The sequence below is a fragment of the Loxodonta africana genome, chromosome X (genome assembly GCF_030014295.1).
Source record: "Loxodonta africana isolate mLoxAfr1 chromosome X, mLoxAfr1.hap2, whole genome shotgun sequence".
NCBI classification, from domain to species: Eukaryota; Metazoa; Chordata; class Mammalia; order Proboscidea; family Elephantidae; genus Loxodonta; species Loxodonta africana.
Window position 1 is genome coordinate 72,112,641 of NC_087369.1, and position 20,723 is coordinate 72,133,363.

At 46.3% G+C, this 20,723-nt stretch overlaps 2 protein-coding genes across 3 annotated transcripts in view; both read left to right on the top strand.

Annotated features, from left to right (window-relative positions):
• Positions 1–5,945: 5,945 nt before the first annotated feature.
• Positions 5,946–9,988, top strand: ASB12 (ankyrin repeat and SOCS box containing 12). The gene is made up of 2 exons (XM_064278376.1): positions 5,946–9,382; positions 9,774–9,988. Exons 1-2 carry the CDS (start codon positions 8,557–8,559, stop codon positions 9,905–9,907), a joined length of 960 nt encoding a protein of 319 aa, XP_064134446.1. The 5' UTR covers positions 5,946–8,556; the 3' UTR covers positions 9,908–9,988.
• An 8,543-nt stretch (positions 9,989–18,531) lies between these two features.
• AMER1 (APC membrane recruitment protein 1) overlaps positions 18,532–20,723 on the top strand; it is a 35,329-nt gene continuing 33,137 nt past the window's right edge. For both annotated transcript variants that reach the window (XR_002786457.2, XM_023551461.2), the window contains exon 1: positions 18,532–18,724. The gene's annotated coding sequence lies outside the window, so the exon portion shown is untranslated. The remainder of the gene's footprint in view (positions 18,725–20,723) is intronic.

Genomic DNA, 20,723 nt, shown 5'->3' on the forward strand with positions numbered 1-20,723 from the left:
CCAGAGTAAAAGAGAAAGAAGGAAACCAAAGTCTCAAAGAAGAAAGTAGTCTACAGACAAATAGTCTATAGGAACCATGATCTCATATACCCTGAGACCAGAACTAGATAGTGCCCAGCTACCACTATCGACCTTTCTAATCTGGGCCACAATAGATAGACACTGATAGTATGGGAGAAAAATGTGGAACAGAACCTCAGATTCCTAAAAAACAGACTTACTGGACTGGTTGAGACTGGAGGACTCCCCAAGACTATTGCACTGAGATACTCTTCAAACCTTGAACCAAAACTAACCCCTGAGGTCACCCTGTAGCTAAATAAAAGATTGGCTCACAAAATAATGAATATTACCCATAAGTGCTGTGCTCCTTTAAAAAATCACCTATGTGAGACCAAATGGTCAACAACTAGGTTAAAACAAAGATGAGAATGTAAGGGGACAGGGGAAATAGATTAATGGAAATGGGACAACCAGAACAGAAATAATAAGAATGTTCACACATCGTGAAGAATATAACCATTGTCACTGAACAATTTGTGTAGAAATTGTTTGAATGGGAACCTAAACAGCTATGTAAACCTTCACCGAAAACACATTATTTTTTAAAAATTCTACTACACATACAATGCTATATTATGCTGCTGTAAAGAGAAATGAAGTTCTAATGCATGTCACAACATGAATAAACTTTAAAAACATTATACTGAATGAAGTAAGTCAGTCACAAAAGGACAAGTGCTGTATAATCTCACTTATACGAAATAAGTAAATACATAGAAACTAACAATTATTAATGGTTACCAGGGGTAGCAGGAGGGGGAAAGCAAAGTGTTTGTTTGAGGGGAATTTAGTTTGTTAACAGTAGTAGAATATCTTGGAAAAGTATAGCAATAATGGTGGAACAACATGAAAAATGTAATCAAAGTCCTTGAATTGTAAATGTGGAAGGTGTACTGGCAAATAATTTTGGTATATATTTTCACAGCAATAAGAAAGAGAGAGAGACCTTACTAATTTTTTTTTTCCAGAATAATACTCTACTCTGTCATCACTGGCATAGTAATAGCTTATTTTTGGCTGCTAAACAGGTTTGTATGAGGCCTCAGGCAATGAACAACTACAGGCCACTTGGTTCAAACTAAGCAACTGATGTTTCTGATCTCACACTAGGATACTCTGACAGTTTCTAAGGAGTCATCCAGCCTCCAGTGAGCTCCCTGGCGCAGTCAATGTGCAAACAGGCTGCATGAGCAATTCATGAGTGTAGCAAAGGAGACTGGAGAAGGGACTAGATACCAACTTGAAAGAAATAGTTGAAGGAGTTGGGGCTGTTTTCCCTGAGACAAGGTGGCATGAGGGATAGAACACCTGGTTTCAGACCCCTGAAGTACTGTTTGGGGGCAGAGAGAGTGACCATTTCTTCGGGGCTCTAAGGGGGAGCAAAGATAGAATCAGGGGTTGACCTTAGGGGGCGTTTTATAGATGCAGATATGAGCTTAGCAGAAAGAAGACTAACTGAGCTGCCCAACAATGAAATGAGCTGTCTCTGGATGTAGAAAGCGCCCTATTACTGGAAGCATTCAAGCAGGAGTCACTGAACATCTTTCACAAATGTAGGAATTCTCTTTCAATGTGCAGATTCTAACACCAAGGTAATCATGTGAAACAGGCCCGCTAGAGTTTATTCCACCATATGTCTTGTCCCCTCACTGACTTATTTTTTCCTGACTGAAATTTTCTCTTCCCTGGTGATTGGAAGGGAAAGAGAAGGGCTCTGAGGTCTTGAGATCACTGTTCAGTATAGATTAGAGTCTCTTTGCAGGAAAATTGAAGTTGTAATTGTTTCTGTTGGAATGTAGGGAAACAGTACCTAGCAGTAGCTACCTGGTCTAATTTGGGAGATTGATGTGGACACAGAATAATCATAGGTATCCAGGGCAACTTTAGTTCTGGCATTTTTGCATTATGTGAAATGTTCCCATGCCTATTTTCCTTAATAAACTGGGAGCTCTTTGAAGGACACCATGTCTTACTTTTCTCTCTGTTCTTCCTACCTGTAGAACCTTACATATAGTGGCTATTTGAGAAAGAATTTCTCCATAAAGAGTTTCTCAGCCATGGTCAGATAGTTTCTAGTGTTGTTTGGATACCTGATGCTGGGCTTGCTTTTCCTCCCAGAGGGAGGTAGGGAGTTGTTTTTTGGGTGACTCCTAAAATAGATGTGACTATTTTTAAAGGTATCTCCCCTACCACTTCCCGTATTTAAAGGCAACCAGGGAGATAAAATGATGCTCTTAAGAGCTGAGCTTTTAATAAAATTCCCAGTCAGGCCTAGACATCTTAATCTGGTGATGATGCCGTAGGGGCAAGGACAGAGGCTGGACCCTTGAATTTCACCTAAGGCCTGGTGGGTTAGTGGACTGGGGAGGCCTTTATAAGTAATCTAGACCTTCTCCAACATTAGAAAACCTGGCTTCCCCACCCTCCTCTCCTCTTTGCTTTGCGGAGGGGGTGTCCGCTTTTTGCTGTGCTCCCAAGATAGGAAAAGGGAATCCAGAGAGGCTAAATCAGGGAGAGAATGAAAAAAGCCCCAGCTCGGAGGAAGGTGCTCTAGTCGAGGCTGGGCCTTCTCAGTCCCCTTGGTGGAGAGGTGGGAGCACCCACAGAACAGAGGCTTCACCTCTGTGCCTGTTTGAGTGGTGGGGAGAAGTACACAGGGGTACTCAAGGAGCGGGAACCCTGGCCTCACCAGACACCTGTTGATCTGTCAGTCAGTCCTTCCTGGACTTCCCCGCAGGCGGCCCCTCTCCTCTCGCTGGGTAACTCCCAGAATGGCACTGGTAAGATAACACGGCCCCAGGGCTGAGTGGGGGGAGGGAGGTTAGCCTAAAATTAGCCCCCTGGACCAAGTTGCAGAGGGCCGGATGTCTAGCCTATCGGAGGCATTGTTAACAGCAGAAAACCAGGGCTCTGCCTAGTCCGGCCTGGGACAGTTGGGGCTCTCCGAGGAGGGTACACCGAGGCCTGAGTGCATTGCAGAGGGACAGGGACAGTGAACCCCGGGCAGTGCGGCCTCAGGCCTAAGCCATGTAAGTAAGTACCCTGAGCCTAACACCTGACGCTGCCATGAAGGAGTGAGCGGCCGTGCCTCAACCTCTGGGTTTCAGACCTGTGACCACCACCCTTTGTACGCTGTTTCCTCTGGGTCTGGGATCTGGGGTGCTGGGAAGGCTGATGGGGAAATCTGCCTGCAGATGAGAGGAGGGACACAGTGCCTGCTTCCTAGGGTATCTGTCCCAAGACGGTGTGTCTGCCTAGGCCCTCTGGTCTAAAATGACCTACTTCCTGAAGGAAATTGCAGTTATACAATACAGGGGAGGGTGAAGAGTTTGCCTTTGTGTCCCTTTGTGGTGTTTGTGAGTCTGTGTTGGGGAGTGCAGCAGAGGTGGCATATGAGAGGAGAAGAACTGGGTGGGGAGGAAGGTGAGGGTTAAAAATAGCCTATTATTGCCTGGAGGAGTGTTCTTGGACTCAGGAAACTCTCTGTTAATAGTTCTTAACTTAGATTCACAGACCCCCAAGAGGGCCTTAGATAGAATTCTAGGGTTCCAGACACTTGGATGGGATAAACAATGACCGTTTCCCCCTAACCTTTCACTGAAATTTGCCATTTCCTTCAAGGATGAATACAGACAGAAAATGGCGGAAGTATACCAGTTACTGTAACTTGGTCGTCAGGCGAAATCACAGACATTTCCTGCCATATTACAGTTGTGGCAGAGGTCTCAAAATGCCATTTATGCTCATTACCACTTAGAAATTATTAGTAGATACTGTTATTTAATGTGTTGATAAAGAAGCACATCTAGTCTTCCTATATCATGCAGTTTTAAAATTACTTTGATAATTTTATTTCAATGTGATTGGTTTCCTTTAATCCTATGTATTTTATTTATGTATTAAAAGCCATCAAAGATTCTATAGAAGAATCCTGACCAAAAAGGGAAAAATGCAGAACAGAATTTCAAAATCTCATGAACTCCAGATTTTCTGGAGCCATGTGGCTAGATGAACCCTGAAACTATTACCCTGAGATAACCTTTAAACCTTAAACCAAAAATATCCCCTGAAGTCTTCTTGAAACCAAACAATAGTTTAGCATAACTATTAAAAATTATCTGCCTTGAGCATTATGCTCTTTTAAGAACTATCTGTATGAGATAAAATTGACAACAGCAACTTAAAAGATTAGATAGGAACCTTAGAGGGCAGTGAGTTTATGTTAATGGAGGAGGAACAGCTCAGAAAAGGGAGGTGAGAATGCTTGCACAACTCAAAGAATGTAATCTGTGTTACTGAATTGTACATGTAGAAACTGTTGAATTGGTGTGTTTTGCTGTGTATATTCTCAACAACAGCAAAATAAATAAAAATTTAAAAAAAGCCATTCTCAGAAAGTATCCACAGGCTTAACCAGATTGCCACAAAAGCCCATGGCACAAAAAAGGTTAAAAGTGCTGCATTTTTGGAGTTAAGGGAGGGGCTCCTTGCACATAGTGTGCACATAATAACTCTTTGATTAATAAACCACAGCAAAATAAGATTAGACAATAGGCTACCTGGATTTTTTTTATCCTTATCTAATGGAGGCTCGATTCACTCAAGTGCCTTAGCCAGCTAGGAACCATGGCTTGATCTCCTTCTAGAAGCTAATTATATGGTGACAGCTTCACCCTTCGTCCCCTCTTCCTGCCACCTTCATTTCCCCATACCCTACCCCTTGAAATATAATAGCAAGAAGGGAATCCCTAATACTGTCATAAGAAATGATTTGTAAAGGAACCTTCTATGATTGAAGTCCCTGGAGTTCAGCATGACACTCAAAGCTGATTCTGAGAACTGCAGTGTGACTCTGCTTGAGGAAAGGGGGAAAAGTGTTTATGCTTCTTGTTGGAATAGAAAGAACAGGGTGGGAAGTAGGGAAACCTGTATGCTATTTCTGACTCTGCTATTTCCTCACTGCCAAGAAGTCCCTGCGTGGCACAAACGTTTAAGTGATGGACTACTAGCTGACAGATTGGCAGTTGGAACCCCCCCAGAGGCTCCTTGGAAGACAGGCCTGGCAATCTGCTTCCAAAAGGTCACAGCCTTGAAAATCCTGTGGAGCAGTTTTACACTGCATACACTGGGTCACCATGAGTCAGAATCAATTCCGTAGCACCTAACAACAACAACTAGGCACCTAACAAGATTTTTACCCTTTTGGGCCTTAGTTTCCTCCATACACAAAATGGGGATAATACTACTTATCCCGGTGTGTAAAATGGTTTTTAAAAGTACAAAATGATAGGTGTGCTCAGGGCTCTTGTTAATGGAACAATTGATTGGGTGACTGGGATGATCTGACTTCCCTAGCTTGTAGTGTCAGCTCTGCCAATAACAACTCTGTGACCTTAACAAAGCCTCTGCTCCCCTCTGAGCCTTGTTTTCTCCATCTCTAAATTAAGGATATTAATTTAAGTGATCTACAAAGTCCTCTCCAGCTCTGAGGTTCTAGAACTTTCTCTAAGTAGAGAGCAACAGTCATAGAAATTGAGACCTAAGTAATTATAATCATCATTGTAAAAAATAATTACTAATAATACCTTCAGGCACTGTTCTAAGCACTTAATATGTATTAGCCCATTTAATACTAACAATAACCTCTGAGGCAGGTACTATTATTATCTTCTCTTTACAGATAAAGAAATGGGCACAGGGACATTAAGTGATCTGCCCTAGGTCATACAGCTACTAACGGATTGAAGCAGAACACCAGACCTGTGTTTTACCACTATGACTTCTTCCACTGCAGTGGGGGCAAAAAAAAGATGACTGCTATAGTGCTAGGGGAACATAGACTCTGGAGGAACTAACTCAGCAGAAGAAATATGGAGAACCATCATTTCCCTTCCCTTATGGCTGAAGCTCAGGACATAAGCAGAGGATAGTAGAAAGTGAGCCTGGAGAGGCTGGCCAAGAAATGCATGTGAAGGATCTGTGTAAGCCAGGCTAGGTCATTTGAGCTGTACCCTGAAAGAAAGGGGGCCCATTAAGAGATTTAAAACTGGGACTGGCACAGTTTTAAATGATTATATTTTTAAATGATCACTTTAGCTACAATGAGGAGAAAAGATTGAAAGGGGAAACTATCTATGACACCACTCAACAGCTGAGACAAAAGAAAATGCAAGCTATCTAAAGCACTGGCTGGGGTGGGCCTGAGGAGAATGACCTAGGGAAGTCTCTAGGAGGTAAAAACCACAGAACTCGATGACCAGTGGGGTGGGAGTGGAGGAAGAGGTGAGAGAACTGAGATGAGTCTTGGGTTTTTCATTTGGTTGACCAGGTAAATGGTGAGGAAATGAGATAAGTAAGGACCAAGTTTGGTGGTGGGGGTGATACTGCTGACTTTGAAGTACCTGAAGAAACTCAGTGGATACATTCCTGGAGCTGGGGACTTAGAATGATAGGCTTGAAATCATCAGAATAAAGGTGAGAGCTGAAACTCTGGGACTGGTAAGAAGACGATGGAGGAGAAAAAAAGGGGAGCGTCAATATTTCAGGGGAGAAAAATCCTAAGAGTGAGCTAGCTAGGGAGCAAAGGGAGGAGCTCCTAGGAGGGAGTGGTTAGTGGGAACAGATGTCCTGGAAAAGTCAGGGAAGACAGTAGCTGAGAAGTGCCCACTGGATTTAGCTACAAGGATGACCTTTTCAAGAGCTGTCTCAGTGTGTGATTGAGGGTAGGGATAGCCAGACTCCAAAAGGTCAAAAACAGAATGGTAAGTGGGGAAGTAAACTGTAGATAACTGGACAAGTGTGGTAGAGAAGGGGGAGGTTGAGAGAGAAGGGTAGATAGAGTGGGACAGAGGACTATGGAAATGTTTTGTTTGTTTTCTAAGATAGTTGGGGTGGGGGAACCAGTGAGGTGGTAAAGGTGTACAAAGAGGAAGCTCACCTTTGAAATCTAATAGCTATCTATTAGAAGATAGCTATTTTCCTCCTAACAGCTCCATGAAGCAAGAACTATCGTTTCCGTCTTACAGATAAGGAAACCGAGTCCCAAAGAAGGGAAGAGACTTTCCCAGCTAGGAACTGTGGGTGCTGAGTTCCAAACATAGGTCTACCTGATTTGTAAAATCCTATTCTTCCCATTACACCCCAAGAATCAATAAATTATAAGTCGATATATAGAGTTGATTTTTGAGGTGCGGATGGGTCTAAAGTTGAGGGTGACCTCACCTACCCACCTCATAGTTTTCTTTTTATGAGGTTGGTACCAGAGATCCCCAGCTAACAAAGAAGGGTGGGAGTGGACAGTGAATAAAATGATGTGCATGACCCTGAGACCACGGCTGCAGGGTATGGGAGAGTAAGGGAACTCTGAAAAAGCTACCAGCTTACCCTCATGACATTAAAAACTGAGGTGGGTGACCTTGACTTTGGAGGACTAGGAAAAGGACTGATAAGGTCAGTGAGTTAGGTTGAGTCAGTCATTGGGCCCATGAGTGATTTTGTAGGGCCTTAGGGTCAAGAGAGGATAGGAAAAGATTTGAGCTAGAGGGGAGTGAAAGCAGTGGGCTCTGAGGAGGTGTTGGCGATCAAAGGACTCCTGGGTTGAGGTGGTTCTGGAGGAGAAACCAATTGTCACTAGAGAGTAGGACTTGCTCTGGAAATCTCAATTGTTTCCTGCCATCTGTTTGCCTTCATTTTTTATTGAAGCGTGTAGTTTGTAATGCTACCCCTGTATTTAATCAATAAATGCCACTTAATATCCATTTCCTGCACATCTTTGTTGCTTGAAGCATCGGTTCTGAGTCTAAGAGGAGGTCATAGAAGGTTTGGGAGAGGAAGATTTGGTCAGATCATGAAAAGCTATGAAAAGGTTGAACTTTATCTAAAAGGCTAAGAGGTGGAGTTGAAGGCTTGCCGCATGACACTGATGTCAGAATGCTCAGGGATGACGGCAAGACACCACAAAGCACTGTTCTGTTGGCCTAGCAACTGCCAGGCCAGAGCTACCTCATTAGTGTATGCATTGGGAACTGAGGAACCAAATTCCCAGCCGTGATGTAGGCCCTATTGGGGGTGGAGGAATACAAGATGGATGCAGGATCCTCACCCTGGAGTTCACACACTAATGAAGTACAGATAAATGGAAATGTGGCATGAAAGTTCATAGCTGAAGTCTGGATGCAATCCTTTGGAACCCCTGAGCAGGGGAAGGAGGAGATGAGAGAAAGCTTCCTAGAGGTAAGAGTTTGAGGGGCAGGAAGAACAGCACAGGCAAAGGCACCAAACTGTGAAATGGCCTGACCTGTTTTGGCAGCTGTCTCTGGGGCCTATAATAAGGCAGCGGGAGTGAGAGTGAGAAGCAGGGGAACTATTGGTGAACACCCTGATGGCGAAGGGTAAGGGTTTGCATTGTTTACAATACATGTTTTTGATGAGGACTCTTAGCTTCTCTCCCTTTTTTTTTGTCACCCACAGATCTGGCATATCTTCCTGCTCATAATGAAAATAGTCCTGCTCCATTCAGCCAAGATGAACCTCATGGACATCACCAAGATCTTCTCCCTCCTGCAGCCAGACAAGGAGGAGGAGGACACTGACACCGGGGAAAAGCAGGCTCTCAATCAGGCAGTATATGACAACGACTCCTGTACATTGGACCAGCTTTTGCGCCAGGAGCGTTACAAACGTTTCATCAACAGCAGGAGTGGCTGGGGCGTTCCTGGGACACCCTTGCGTTTGGCTGCTTCTTATGGCCACCTGAGCTGTTTGCGGGTCCTTCTGGCACATGGCGCTGACGTCGACAGCCTAGATGTCAAGGCACAAACACCCCTTTTCACTGCCGTCAGTCATGGCCACCTGGACTGTGTGCGTGTGCTTTTGGAAGCTGGTGCTTGTCCTGGTGGTAGCATCTACAACAACTGCTCTCCTGTGCTCACGGCTGCCCGCGATGGTGCCATTGCCATCCTGCAGGAGCTCCTAGGCCATGGTGCAGAGGCCAACGTCAAGGCCAAACTGCCAGTCTGGGCATCAAACATAGCTTCATGTTCTGGCCCCCTCTATTTAGCTGCGGTCTACGGGCACCTTGACTGTTTCCGTTTGCTTTTGCTATATGGGGCAGACCCTGACTACAACTGCACAGATCAGTGCCTTTTGGCTCGTGTCCCACGACCCCGCACCCTCCTTGAAATCTGCCTCCACCATAATTGTGAGCCAGAGTACATCCAGCTGTTAATTGATTTTGGTGCTAACATCTACCTTCCATCTCTCTCTTTGGACCTAACCTCACAAGATGATAAAGGTGTTGCATTGTTGCTACAGGCCCGAGGTGAGTGGTGAGCAGGGCAGCCATACAAGCTTCCTGCTTGGGGGTCCTAGGGCCCCATATCGCCCCTGAAGCCAATCCTTTTGGGATGAATTGGGGAAAACATCATCTTCTTCTCTCTCCTGGGATCCCAATGGAGAAGAGATTACACATTCCATGTCAGGGAAGGGGTCACTAAGATGAGATGGGGGTAGAACAAGCCCAGTTTCTGGTCCTGGCTTTGCCAATGACTGCTGTGTGGCCTTGAACAAGCCTTGTCTAGGCCTCAATGTGTCCTCATTGGTACCATATATTGGGGGCAGGGTGAGGGACACTTCTGAGAAATGAGAGGGCAGTTAGGGGTGGGGGCCTCCACTGAGAATTGCTCCTCATGACCTGTTTCTCCCTGCTGTAGCTACCCCACGGTCACTACTATCACAGGCCCGTTTAGTTATCCGCAGAGCACTGTGCCAGGCTGGCCAGCCACAAGCCATCAACCAGCTGGATATTCCCCCGGTGTTGATCAGCTACCTCAAACACCAACTGTAGTCTTACAGCCTTCCCAGGAGCCCATGATGCCTCCAAAAACCACCTGGGGACCCAGGTAGTTGAAGAGCATTACAGCTCCACTCATCTATCTGGAGCTGCTCTCCTGCATTATCCTCCACAATAAAATTCTCCACAAAATAAATCCTGGTTGTTGTTGTGTCTGTTGTGTGTGTGGAGGGGGGAGGGGCTGTTGGGGGAAGGGATGTAGTTGGCTGTGGGGAAGGATGGTCTGGTATCTGATGGGCACAATAGTCCTGGCTACTGAAAAAGCAAAAGAGAAAACTAACCCAAAATGGCCCATACCTCCCCAATCAAGATTCTCTAGAGAGTTTAGAGCTGAATTGCCCTGGAACCAAGGTCCTGAAGAATCCAAGTGGGTGGAAGGCAACATCAGCTTGCCCAGCCCTGTACCTCCCCACCTATCCTCACTTTCCTGGCTGCTGCAAGGCACATTTTCAGGGGCTGTCCTTGAGCCTCTTATTTGCTTTGAGTGACGTGGCCTAAGAGTCACCCCACCCCTATTCATTCACCTTGAATCGTAGACTACATTCCCACTAGTGTAGTTTATAGTCAAGATCTAACTGGGAAAATAAACCACCAAATAATTACAACAGGAAATTTGATGCAGAATAGAAATTGGTTACACAGGTGATAGGCTGAGAAGCCAAACAGGATAGGAAGGTTAGTGACTGGAGGAAACCAGCACCACCAGAGGGGTAAGTGAAGAAGCGTTTCCAGAGTCCAGGGAAGGGGTTCACTTGCTGGAAACTAGAATCACAGGCCTGTACACGAGAGTTAGAACTATAGGAGAGATACACTTCTGCTGGAGAAACTGCTCAAACTAGAGGAGAAGAAATACCATCTCCTTTCCTGCATCCCTGCCCTCCAATCTGTCTCTCGTGTCTCCCCTTGGGGGAAACCAGAAGTCAACTAATATGACAGCCTGGGAAATGCAGCCTACAGGGATCAATTCCCTTGCAATACAGGACAAAGAAGGGGAAGGTGAAGAATGAAGCGACAGTGGGAGGAGGTGGTGTGACCTAAGCCAGCAACTGGGGCAACGCAGCCGAAGTTGGAACTATGTTGACAACAAGAGCCATAGAGGAGACACAACAGAAAGACTCCCTCCCCAAGGCAGAGGAAGAGGCTTCTTCATTTTTACTGTACTTCTACCAGTTCCTCCCATTGACCAAACCCAGCCAAAAAGTGATTGACTAGAATCCTGGGAAACATAGCATGCAGATGTCAGTTTCCCTATGATGTGAAGAAGAGCAGAGAAAAGATGTGGAATGGATCTGCAGGCAAACAAGCCCTGAATCAGCACAGATATCCACCCAAATCCAGGTACCTTAATTTTGCCAAATCTTCATCCTTCCACAATATCTTCTTGTATTTCCCCTGCATAGCTGCAGGTGGGCATGTGGATGAGCTGTGAAAGGGACGCAAGTTGAAGGGGTTGAGAAGGAGAACCCAGATAATCTGTACCCAGGAAGCACTTGAGCTATTTAGATCCTTTCCTGGTACCTTCCCTGACAGCCCCCTGCATCATGACCCTCTATCGTGGGGAAAGGGAGGCAGGAAATAGGACCTTGAACTGACTTGCCTCTGCTCCCTATCACCTCCCTCACTCTCCCTAGGTCCTAGTACCTAAGAGACTTTAGGAAGGAAGGTGAGAAAACTGGGCATCTGTCTCTGTGCTCCTGCCCATCTCAGCTTCTAGATTTTCATCCTTAGGCAATTTAGAGAATAGTGAAATTGTTTATCTTCAAGGAGCTTGAGAACTGAGGGACAGGGCTGTAAGCAGAGGCAGAGGGCTTTAGGACAGGCCATCTGAGCTCTCTCCCATCTTCTTCCAATCTGGGCTCCTAAGGGGTAGGTTTGTCCAGGACCCAACCCTGGCCCTTCCCTTCATCCTCTAAGTTAGGGCCCTTGGGAATTAGGAGTCAACCTCAGAAGTCCTAGGGCCATGGAAAAGTACACCCTTCACATGGGCCCTGACCAGGGTGACCTCTCCCATGGCATCTCTCAAGGCATCTGGGACACAGCTTCTCTGGTTGTCCCATGAAAGCAAGCAGACACTGGGCATTTCAGAGGACTTGTGTTCGAGCAGATTATAGGAGTGCACCAAATTCTCAATAGAGAGGAAGTTCTGAAACTCTTAGCCCCATTTCTCAGATGAAAGGACTGAGAATCCAACGAGGTTTACTGCCCATGTTATTGGTATCCCAGCTGTCCAGGTTACTCCTAGTTGTTCTTTTTCCAGTTGCCTGTGCTCCTGGTAGGCAGAGCTAATTTTAAGACCTGGTGCCTTAGTTCCTTCCTCTCCCAAAGCCTCATCATTCACACGCAGACAATGGGTCAAGGGTTAGAATGGCTCACCTCAAATAGTCCTTCCACTTCTGATGATGAGTCTTCCAAGGTGACTTTCCCTGGGAGGCAAGAGGAGGAGGCAAGGTGATGTCACTATTCCTGGAGTAAAAATCTCACCTTTGGCCTTTAGGCTTTCCTAAGTTCCATGTTAACACTGGCTCTGGGTGAGAGTCCACTCTCCCCTCCGCAGCCCCCAGCTTTCAGGAAGGCCAAGTCTTAACCACTTCAGGTGAGTTAGGCCTCTTCTCTTCCTCTTGCTCTCCCTTTCTCCCTCCCTCTCTCCCTTTCTCCTCCTTCCCACTTCCTCCCTCCTTTCTCTTCTCCCTCCATCCCTTTCTTCTTTTCTTCCTTCCTTTCTTCCAGGCACTGCCAGGAGCCTGGGGCTCCACTCGGCTCTGCGCAGAATTTTCCCATTGCAGGAGAGAAAGCAGTCTGCTCTGTCTTCAGCAGTGGAAAAATTATTTTTGTTTTATATGGAAAGATGACCCCCAGGAATTATATCCAAAGTGAAAAATGGCCAATGGAACTCTAGAAACCAAAGAGACCTCCTTTAGCTGCCAGTTTGAGGGAAGGCCTGACGCAAGAGGTAGTATTTAATCTTGCCCTTGGCCTCTCTCAGCAGAGAGGAAGGAAAATGTATTAGTGAAATGAACTCAGTGAACAAAAGCTTAGAGGGGGAAAGTGCAGGACAATTTGGGTAACCAGTTCAGTTTGGTTCATGTCCAGTGTATTTTAACAGGAGCTAGGCAGGGAACTAGTCTCTGAATACCACCTCTTTCAGACTTGAAGATTTCAGTTCTTAGAGAGAATGAGACATGTAGTCATTGGAATGACTTGGTGAGTGTATGGAGAACATGCTCCCTGATTTCTCAGGACAAATCTGCAGCATTATCTTAACCACTCTCTTGTGTTCACGGAGCATTTGACTTTTCACAAATTATTTGCACGTCCATCATTTCATTTGCTTCTTAGAACACATGTGTGAAGTAGGCAGAATAGTTTTATACAGATGCAGAAACTGATGCCCAGGGAAGGGAAAAATTTGACCAAGGTCAGGCAGTGAGGCAATGGCAGAGCCAGGGCTGGAACCCAGGGGGATCCTGTCACTCAGACCAGGGCTCTTTCCAGGATGCTATGCTCTGCCTCATGCACAAGTTGCAGCACTTGGCGGGGGTGGGGGGGCGGATGAACTAAGCTAGTTGACTGTCAACTCAGCCAGGCTGTTATAGTCATACACTTTGGCCCTGGTCCTATATTTCTAGCTTAATTTCCAGCTCTTCCTCTTACCCTACACCTATAATCAACCCCAACTGTCCAGAATCCCAGCTCTTGCCCAATTCACCATATACTCTCACAGGGCTGGGATTTGGCTAGGCCAGAATTCCTTCCCCTACTTTTCTCACTTGACACAATCCTCAAAGCCATCCTCCATGAAACCTTTTTCTGATGCCCCTCCCCATCCTGAGGAAAAGGAATACCTTCATCCACAATGCTCCAGAGCACACACACCTGAGACTAGGGAATGTCAGGACCACAAAGAAGGCATCCAGCTGGGAAGCCTCTTCAGCATTTTGAATATCTCTTTCATTTCCCTGAAGCCTTATTGCTTTTGGGCCCACCCTAATGTCTGTCAGTTCCAAAGGACTGGTGTGACAGAATGTTTAGCAGCTGGGCAGAAAGCATGGAAGACTACCTCCTATGACAAAAGCAGCATGACAGTGCGCCCTCGCTCACGGATATTTGGAGTCCACCACCTGACTACTTTGCATATATCTTCTCTCTGTTTCCATGGTTGAGACTGCCCTAGCCCATTGTTGCCCTGGACTCCACATTTAGGAATTGCTTTTCCAAATTGTTATCTTTGGCCTACTTTAGAAAACCAAAGTTCTGGATGAAATGTGAGCAGGTGGCAGACCCAAAGGCACAAGGCAGCTGAAAAGCCTATGAATGAAGTGCTGGGAAAGAAGACACCTCCAGATCAGGCCTGACAAGTGACAATTAGGATTTTGTAAAGCAAGAAAGTATAGCTCCAGCCCTCCAGATGGGGAAACATGCTGGGGAGGAGAAGAAATTTGACCAATAAAGACACACAATGAGCTAGTGGCAGCCTCACCACCTCACCCACCATTTGTATAGACCAGGGACTAGACTAGGAGATCTGACGTCCAAATTCCTTTTAATTTTTTTAAATAATATTTTATTGTGTTTTTGATGAAGGTTTATACAGCAGTTTAGGTTCCTATTCAACAATTTCTACACAAATTATACAGTGACATTGGTTACATTCTTCACAATGGCATGAACATTCTCATTATTTCTGTTCTAGTTGTCCTGTTTCCATTAATCTGGTTTCCCTGCCCCTTTACATTCTCATTTATGTTTTAAAGTGATTATCGACATTTGGTCTCATGTAGGTGATTTTTAAAAGAAGCACGTGGTTATGGGTGATATTCATTATTTTGGGAGCCCATGTGTTATTTAGCTAAAAGTTGACCTTAGGAGTTAGTTTTGGTTTAAGGTTTGAAGACTATCTGAGAATCTTCCAGTCTCAACTAGTCCAATAAATGTATATATTTTTTTTTTTTTTAGGAATTTGAGATTCTGTTCCACATTTTTCTCCCACCCTATCAGGATCCATGTATTGTGACCTTGATTAGAAATGTCGGTAGAGGTAGCCGGGCACTATCTAGTTCTTCTGGTCTCAGGGTACATCTCCTCCAACACTTGAGACCATGGTTCGAGTAGACTATTTGTCCTGTACACTAGTTTTTTCTTTGTCTTTGGTTTTCTTCTTTCTCTTTTGCTCCGGACAAGTAGGGACCAGTAGTTGTATCTTAGATAGCCATTTGCAAACTTTTAAGACCCCAGAAACTACTCACCTAACTAGAATGTAGAACATAACTTTTATGAACTATATTATGCCAATTGACCAAGATATCCTAATCCTTCATATCAACATCCATAACTGTGTCCCCTATGTGCTTTATTACATATATGAATATATATGCATACAGTCACATACATGCATATACATATGCATACACCTATATACACACACATATATACTCACATACACATACCTATATACATTTATGCCTATATATATTTTTTGGTTGTTGTTACTGTTGTTTCAAAATTATATATGCTATAGCAATTACCGATAGATCCTTTTTTCTTGCACATTTTAGTGGCATTTTTTACCTTTCGTCAACCTGTGTGTACTTCACCCTCATTCGATGTTACTATCACCAAAAATAACAAATGTCTACTATCTAGATATGGAAACCCTGGTGGTGTAGTGGTTAAGAGCTACAGCTACTAACCAAAAGGTCAGCAGTTCAAATCCACCAGGCGCTCCTTGGAAACCCCATAGGGGCAGTTCTATTCTGTCCTATAGGGTCGTTGCGAGTCGGAATCAACTCGACAGCAATGGGTTTTTCTGTGTAGATAGTGAATCCCACTCTTCTTCCCACCCTCATCCCTGTAACCACTAATGAACATTAGTTTCTGTATATATACCTGTTCACGTCATTTCATAAAAGCGAGAACATGTAGTATTTGTTTTTTTGTGATTGACTTATTTCAATCAACATAGTGTCCTCCAGGTTCATTCATGTTTCAAGATGTTTTTGGAGCTCATTTTTCTTTATGGCTGAATAGCACACCTTTGTACGTATGTACCACATTTTACTTACCATTCATCCGTTGAAGGGCACTTAGGTTGTTTCCATGTTTTTGCTATGGTGAATAGTGCTGCGATGAACATAGGTGTGCATATGTTTACTCATGTCACTTCTATTAGATCCCTAGGGTATATACCTAGGAGTAGAATTGCTGGGTCATTTAGCTCTACCTCTAGTTTTTTGAGGACCCGCCAGACTGTTTTCTACAATGGCTGTTCCAGTTTGCATTTCCACCAGCAATGGGTGAGGGTTGCAATTTCTCCACATCTCCTCCAACACTTATTATTTGCCTTTGTTTTTTTTAATCTTAGCCATCCTAGTGGGCTTGCAATGACATCTCATTGTGGTTTTAATTTGTGTTTCTTTGATGGCTAATGAAGTTGAGTATCTTTTCATGTGTCTGTTGGCTGTTTGAATATCCTCTTTGGTGAAGTGTCTGCTCATGTCCTTTGCCCAGTTTTTGATTGGGTTATTTGTCTTTTTGTTGTTAAGTTGTAGTTTTCTATATATTTTAGATATTAGACCCTTATCAGTTATATCATTCCCAAAGATTTTTTCCCAGTCCGTAGGTTTTCTCTTTACTCTTTTGATAAAGTCTTTTGATGAACGTAAGTATTTAAGCTTTATGAGGTCTCAGTTATCTATTTTGTTTTCTGTTGCTTGTGCATTTGTTGTAGTGTTTGATAATTTATCATTGAAAAAAATTAGGTCCCAAAGCTTTGCTTCCATATTTTCTTCCAAGAACTTTGTGGTTTTAGATCTAACATTTAAGTTCTTGATCCATTTTGAATTAGTTTTTGTGTATGGTGTGAGTAAGGATCTTGTTTCATTTTCCTGTTTGTGGAAATCCAGTTTTGCCATCATTTGTTGAAGAGACTATTCCTTCCCCATTGAATGGATTTGGCTCCCTTGTCAAAAATCGCTGACCATAGATGTTTGGATTTATTTCTGGATTTTCAATTCTATTCCATTTGTCTATGTTTCTATCATTAAACCAATACTGGGGTGTTTTGATTAGTAAAAATTGCTTACGTTGTTTTCGGAAGATGTATAGAATGTTATGGAAGGTCATGGGACATCACAAAATGCTATAGAAAGATTTGAGTTGAACTGTCAGATTGGGACTGGATTGAGGAGCTTGATGAGTTTTACCCCCTCCTTTGTAGAGATGGAGTGATGGACTGGCCCAGAGAGGTAAAGAGATTGGCCAAGGTCATACAGTAGTCTAAGGCAAAGCTGGAAGCTAGATCCCAGCAACCATGTTAGTTATCTTATGTTTAGCACCTGCATCATTTCAAGGCAAATGGGACATAGTAGAGCAATGGAGAACTTCTCCTGCAATGCAAAAATGGCTTTTATTGTTCTCTAATCCCTCCCCCTGCCTCAAACTCAATCCCCACTCCCTCCCACTTTGTTTCTTAGGCTCACAGAGTTTTAGGGCTGGACCTTCTGTATGTTCTTGAGCTAGTGGTAGAACTGGATTCTTTGTCACCTCAGCTCACCTGCCTCTGGAAGACACTAATGCCACTTAATGCCCTCAGGCTTGTTAGAGACCCAGGCTCAGTTGGCCCCCTGCCACATCCCAGGCACAGCAGTGGGCAAGGCAAGCACAGGACTCCACAATCTACCCTCAGCCCTCAGCCTTACCTCTGGTCTCAGCCCAGACAAGATTTTTCTCTTAATATCTAGGCTTTTCGGTGACAGATAATTACACAAAGCTAGGCTCACCGTTAAAGGGTTGATGGTCCTGTGGAGAATGTGGGGATCCCCTCATGTTCAGAGAAAAGTGGAAAATTCGGGTGAGGGTCAAACTACAGGAACAGGTAAATTCCCAGAGATGAAAAGTGAAAGCAGCTCCTGCCGCTGGCAGGCTGGGTGACCTTGGTGAGGCTCCTTCCCTTCTCTGGGCAGCACAGTCACGGGTGGGGTGAGGTTGGCCTCTATGGTCAGTAAAGGCCCTGGTGTGCCAGAGAGGCAGGTGAAGTCGGGGCGCAGGCGCTGCAGCTGGTTTTTCCTGGCAGGTGAGTCAGTCTCTCCTCTGTGTGGCCTAGGCGTGAGTGCCGCGGGGCCCTACCTCTACGCCTAACGATGGGCCAGGTGAGGTGCCCAGGGGCTCTGCAGTCCCCCAGCCTTCCTAGCTCCTCCGCCCCGCCTCACTCACCCGCCTCGGGCTCTGAGATTAATTGCCTGGTGGTGGCAGGGGCGCCGCAGTGCGAAGGCACAGCAGCCACGGAAATGGGAGGGCATGCAAAACTGAAACCGAGCTCCAGGGGCCCGGGGAGCCCCACTCCAGGGGCCCGTAGTGCCACCACCATGTGACCCACCCGGTTTGGGGACTGGAGTGGGGAGCCCCAGGGCTGAGCTCCCCACCCTTTCTCCCCCTGCTAACACCACGCCCGCGCTTATTTGCATTTAAAGAGAAACGTACCAAGGAAAACAGTGGGCGGGCCAGGGTCCCCCCGCCTTCCCGTCGTGGCGATTGGGCCACACTCCTGTCGATCAGGACGCGGACTTCCCACCCTGTGACTGTGACTGTGGAGTCCCGGGGGAGGGGGCATGGGGGAGCTGCCCCGAGCCTAAGGAAGGGGAGCCTGTACAGGAGGTGGCTGGGGCAGCGGTGGCGGTGGCAGAGGTGGCGGCAGCAGGAGCAGCGGAGGCAGCTGAGGCGGCGGCGGCGGCACCCTCAGCCGCAGCAGCCTAGGCTCCAGCCCCGACCAGGGTGGCGCAGCAGACAATACCGGGACTGGGAGCCAGAAAGGGCCGGGTAAGCGCTGCGCATAGCCAGGAACCTCCTTCTGCCTGCCGTCCGGTGCAGTCCTGCGTACTCCGCTCAAGCCGCCCGGAGAGGGGAACCAAGGGGTGGGCCGATCGGTGTCTGGGCCGCTTGCTGCTCCCCTTGGACCCTGCTTTGCTGACTGTCCGGTGAGGGACTGAGAGGCCGCGCGTCCCCAGGGCGCAGGCGATTGCAGCTGGTAGTGGGGAAGCAGCAGGGGGAGGAGGCAAGCAGACTGGCGGGCTAGCATGGACCATGCCTCTGGGCTCTCGGGAGACTCGAACCTGGGGCTGCACGTGCTGCTGCGCGGTCCCGGGAGTGGCTCCACCGGCCAGCACCACCAGCTGTGCATTTGTAGGCCGGGAGCTCCGCAGCTTTGTTGTAACTGATTTGCTGGAACAGCTGGGTTACACGAGTATCGCTCGACAGCCTGGAGGCCCTGCTGCCACTTCTCCCCTCCCCTGCGCATCTCTTGCCTCTCCTTCCCTCCTGCCCACGAAACCCGCGCGCTGGCCCAATCCGGATAAGGACTGGCTTTGGCGTGGATTGAGGGATCCACACTATCTGAGTCCCTGTGAGGAGGATCTCAGTTGGGCCTGTGGGCTGATCACTTCCCTTCGGAACCTCGGTCTTGCTGCCCCAAACAGCCGCGCCCCCTCCTCCTGGGTTCCAGGGCGCATCTGGCTCCTGACACCTCCGGCAGGAGGGTTGGCAGCGGAGCTGTCGCTGGTTCCTCGGTTAGAGCTGCAGCTCAAGCTGGTCCTTGGGTTAGCGCTCCAAGGCCGCTTTGTCTCCCCCCTTGCCTTGCCTCCTCTCCCATTAGAGGGCACTGACCGCTTTTTCCTCTCCAGCCTCCTGTTTAAAAATAGAGATAGACACGGTGCTGTGTGTGTGTGTGTGTGTGTGCGCGCGCACGTGTGGGGTTCCGATCCAGCGGCCGAAGGGGCAGGCATTGCAGTAGGGAACGCACCGCCTGGGTGTACATGAGAGCCAAACCCTCCAACTTCACAGTAACTTAAAATACCCAGGTCGTTGGGCCAGTCATTGTCTATACTGCAGACACCTCTTTTTGTTGCCTGCCTCTTGCAACCAATGATGACCTCTTCCTTCCCAGAACTCCTTCAGGAGTCCCCCTATATCCTGGGCGTTTTAAGGCTTAAGTTATAACAAACAAACAAACAAAAAACCCAATAGGAGGCCAATTACTTAGTTTCCCTGCTTCTGGTTTGTCTCCTCCATATCATGAATGTCTATGTTCTCTCAAAATCCCTCAGAGGGACAGATGAAACCTGGGACATCAGTCACAACCCGCTCAAAGCCTAGCAGTGCCAAGTTGTTAATGCTCTGGAAGGACTGGATGTTTTTGCAGAGCTTTGGAGAAACCTTTACTGCTCCAACTTGCACTTACGGTGATCTACATGAAAGTGACTAGAGAAATGGTACTCAAGGCTCAGATATTAACTGAGTAGTCCTAATGAGGATGAAGAAGGGGGACGGGTTGGAACTACAAGGAAAATAAATAAATCATGATGTGTCTCTTCAGCAACAAGCTCAGGATCTGGGCTGTCCCCACCCCAGACTACACATATCTTTGATTTGCTGATTCATTAGCCCAGAGGCCTACTAACCTGGAGAGAAATGAGAGACTTGTTAATGGGGAGGTGGTCATCCTGGGATGCTTCCAGACAGTAGAGGAGTTTGGCTAGGGAAAGAATTTAATGTCATAAGCAAAAAGAGGTCCACATTAGGAATGAGAGAGGCGTGGCTGGCAGGCAGCCTGAGGTGACTGAGTTGATTCTGGTTGAATGGTATAGCTCCTAGATAAAGAGTAGTTTGGGGCCCAGTGGTGGGGGCTCCCAAACACCAGGCAGCAGAATGCAGATCTAATCCTATTGGGGTAAGGGGACACTGAAGAGTGAGGGGTTGTGGAATTTTGTTTTTTTTGTGTGTGTGTGTATAAATGCATCATGATAAAAACTGGTTTTAGAAT

Excerpts from the sequence above, each read along its gene's own strand:
- ASB12 (XM_064278376.1), top strand. The coding sequence starts at position 8,557 with ATGAAAATAGTCCTGCTCCATTCAGCCAAGATGAACCTCATGGACATC. Across the intron at positions 9,383-9,773 it reads ATTGTTGCTACAGGCCCGAG|CTACCCCACGGTCACTACTA; the intron begins GTGAGTGGTGAG and ends TCCCTGCTGTAG.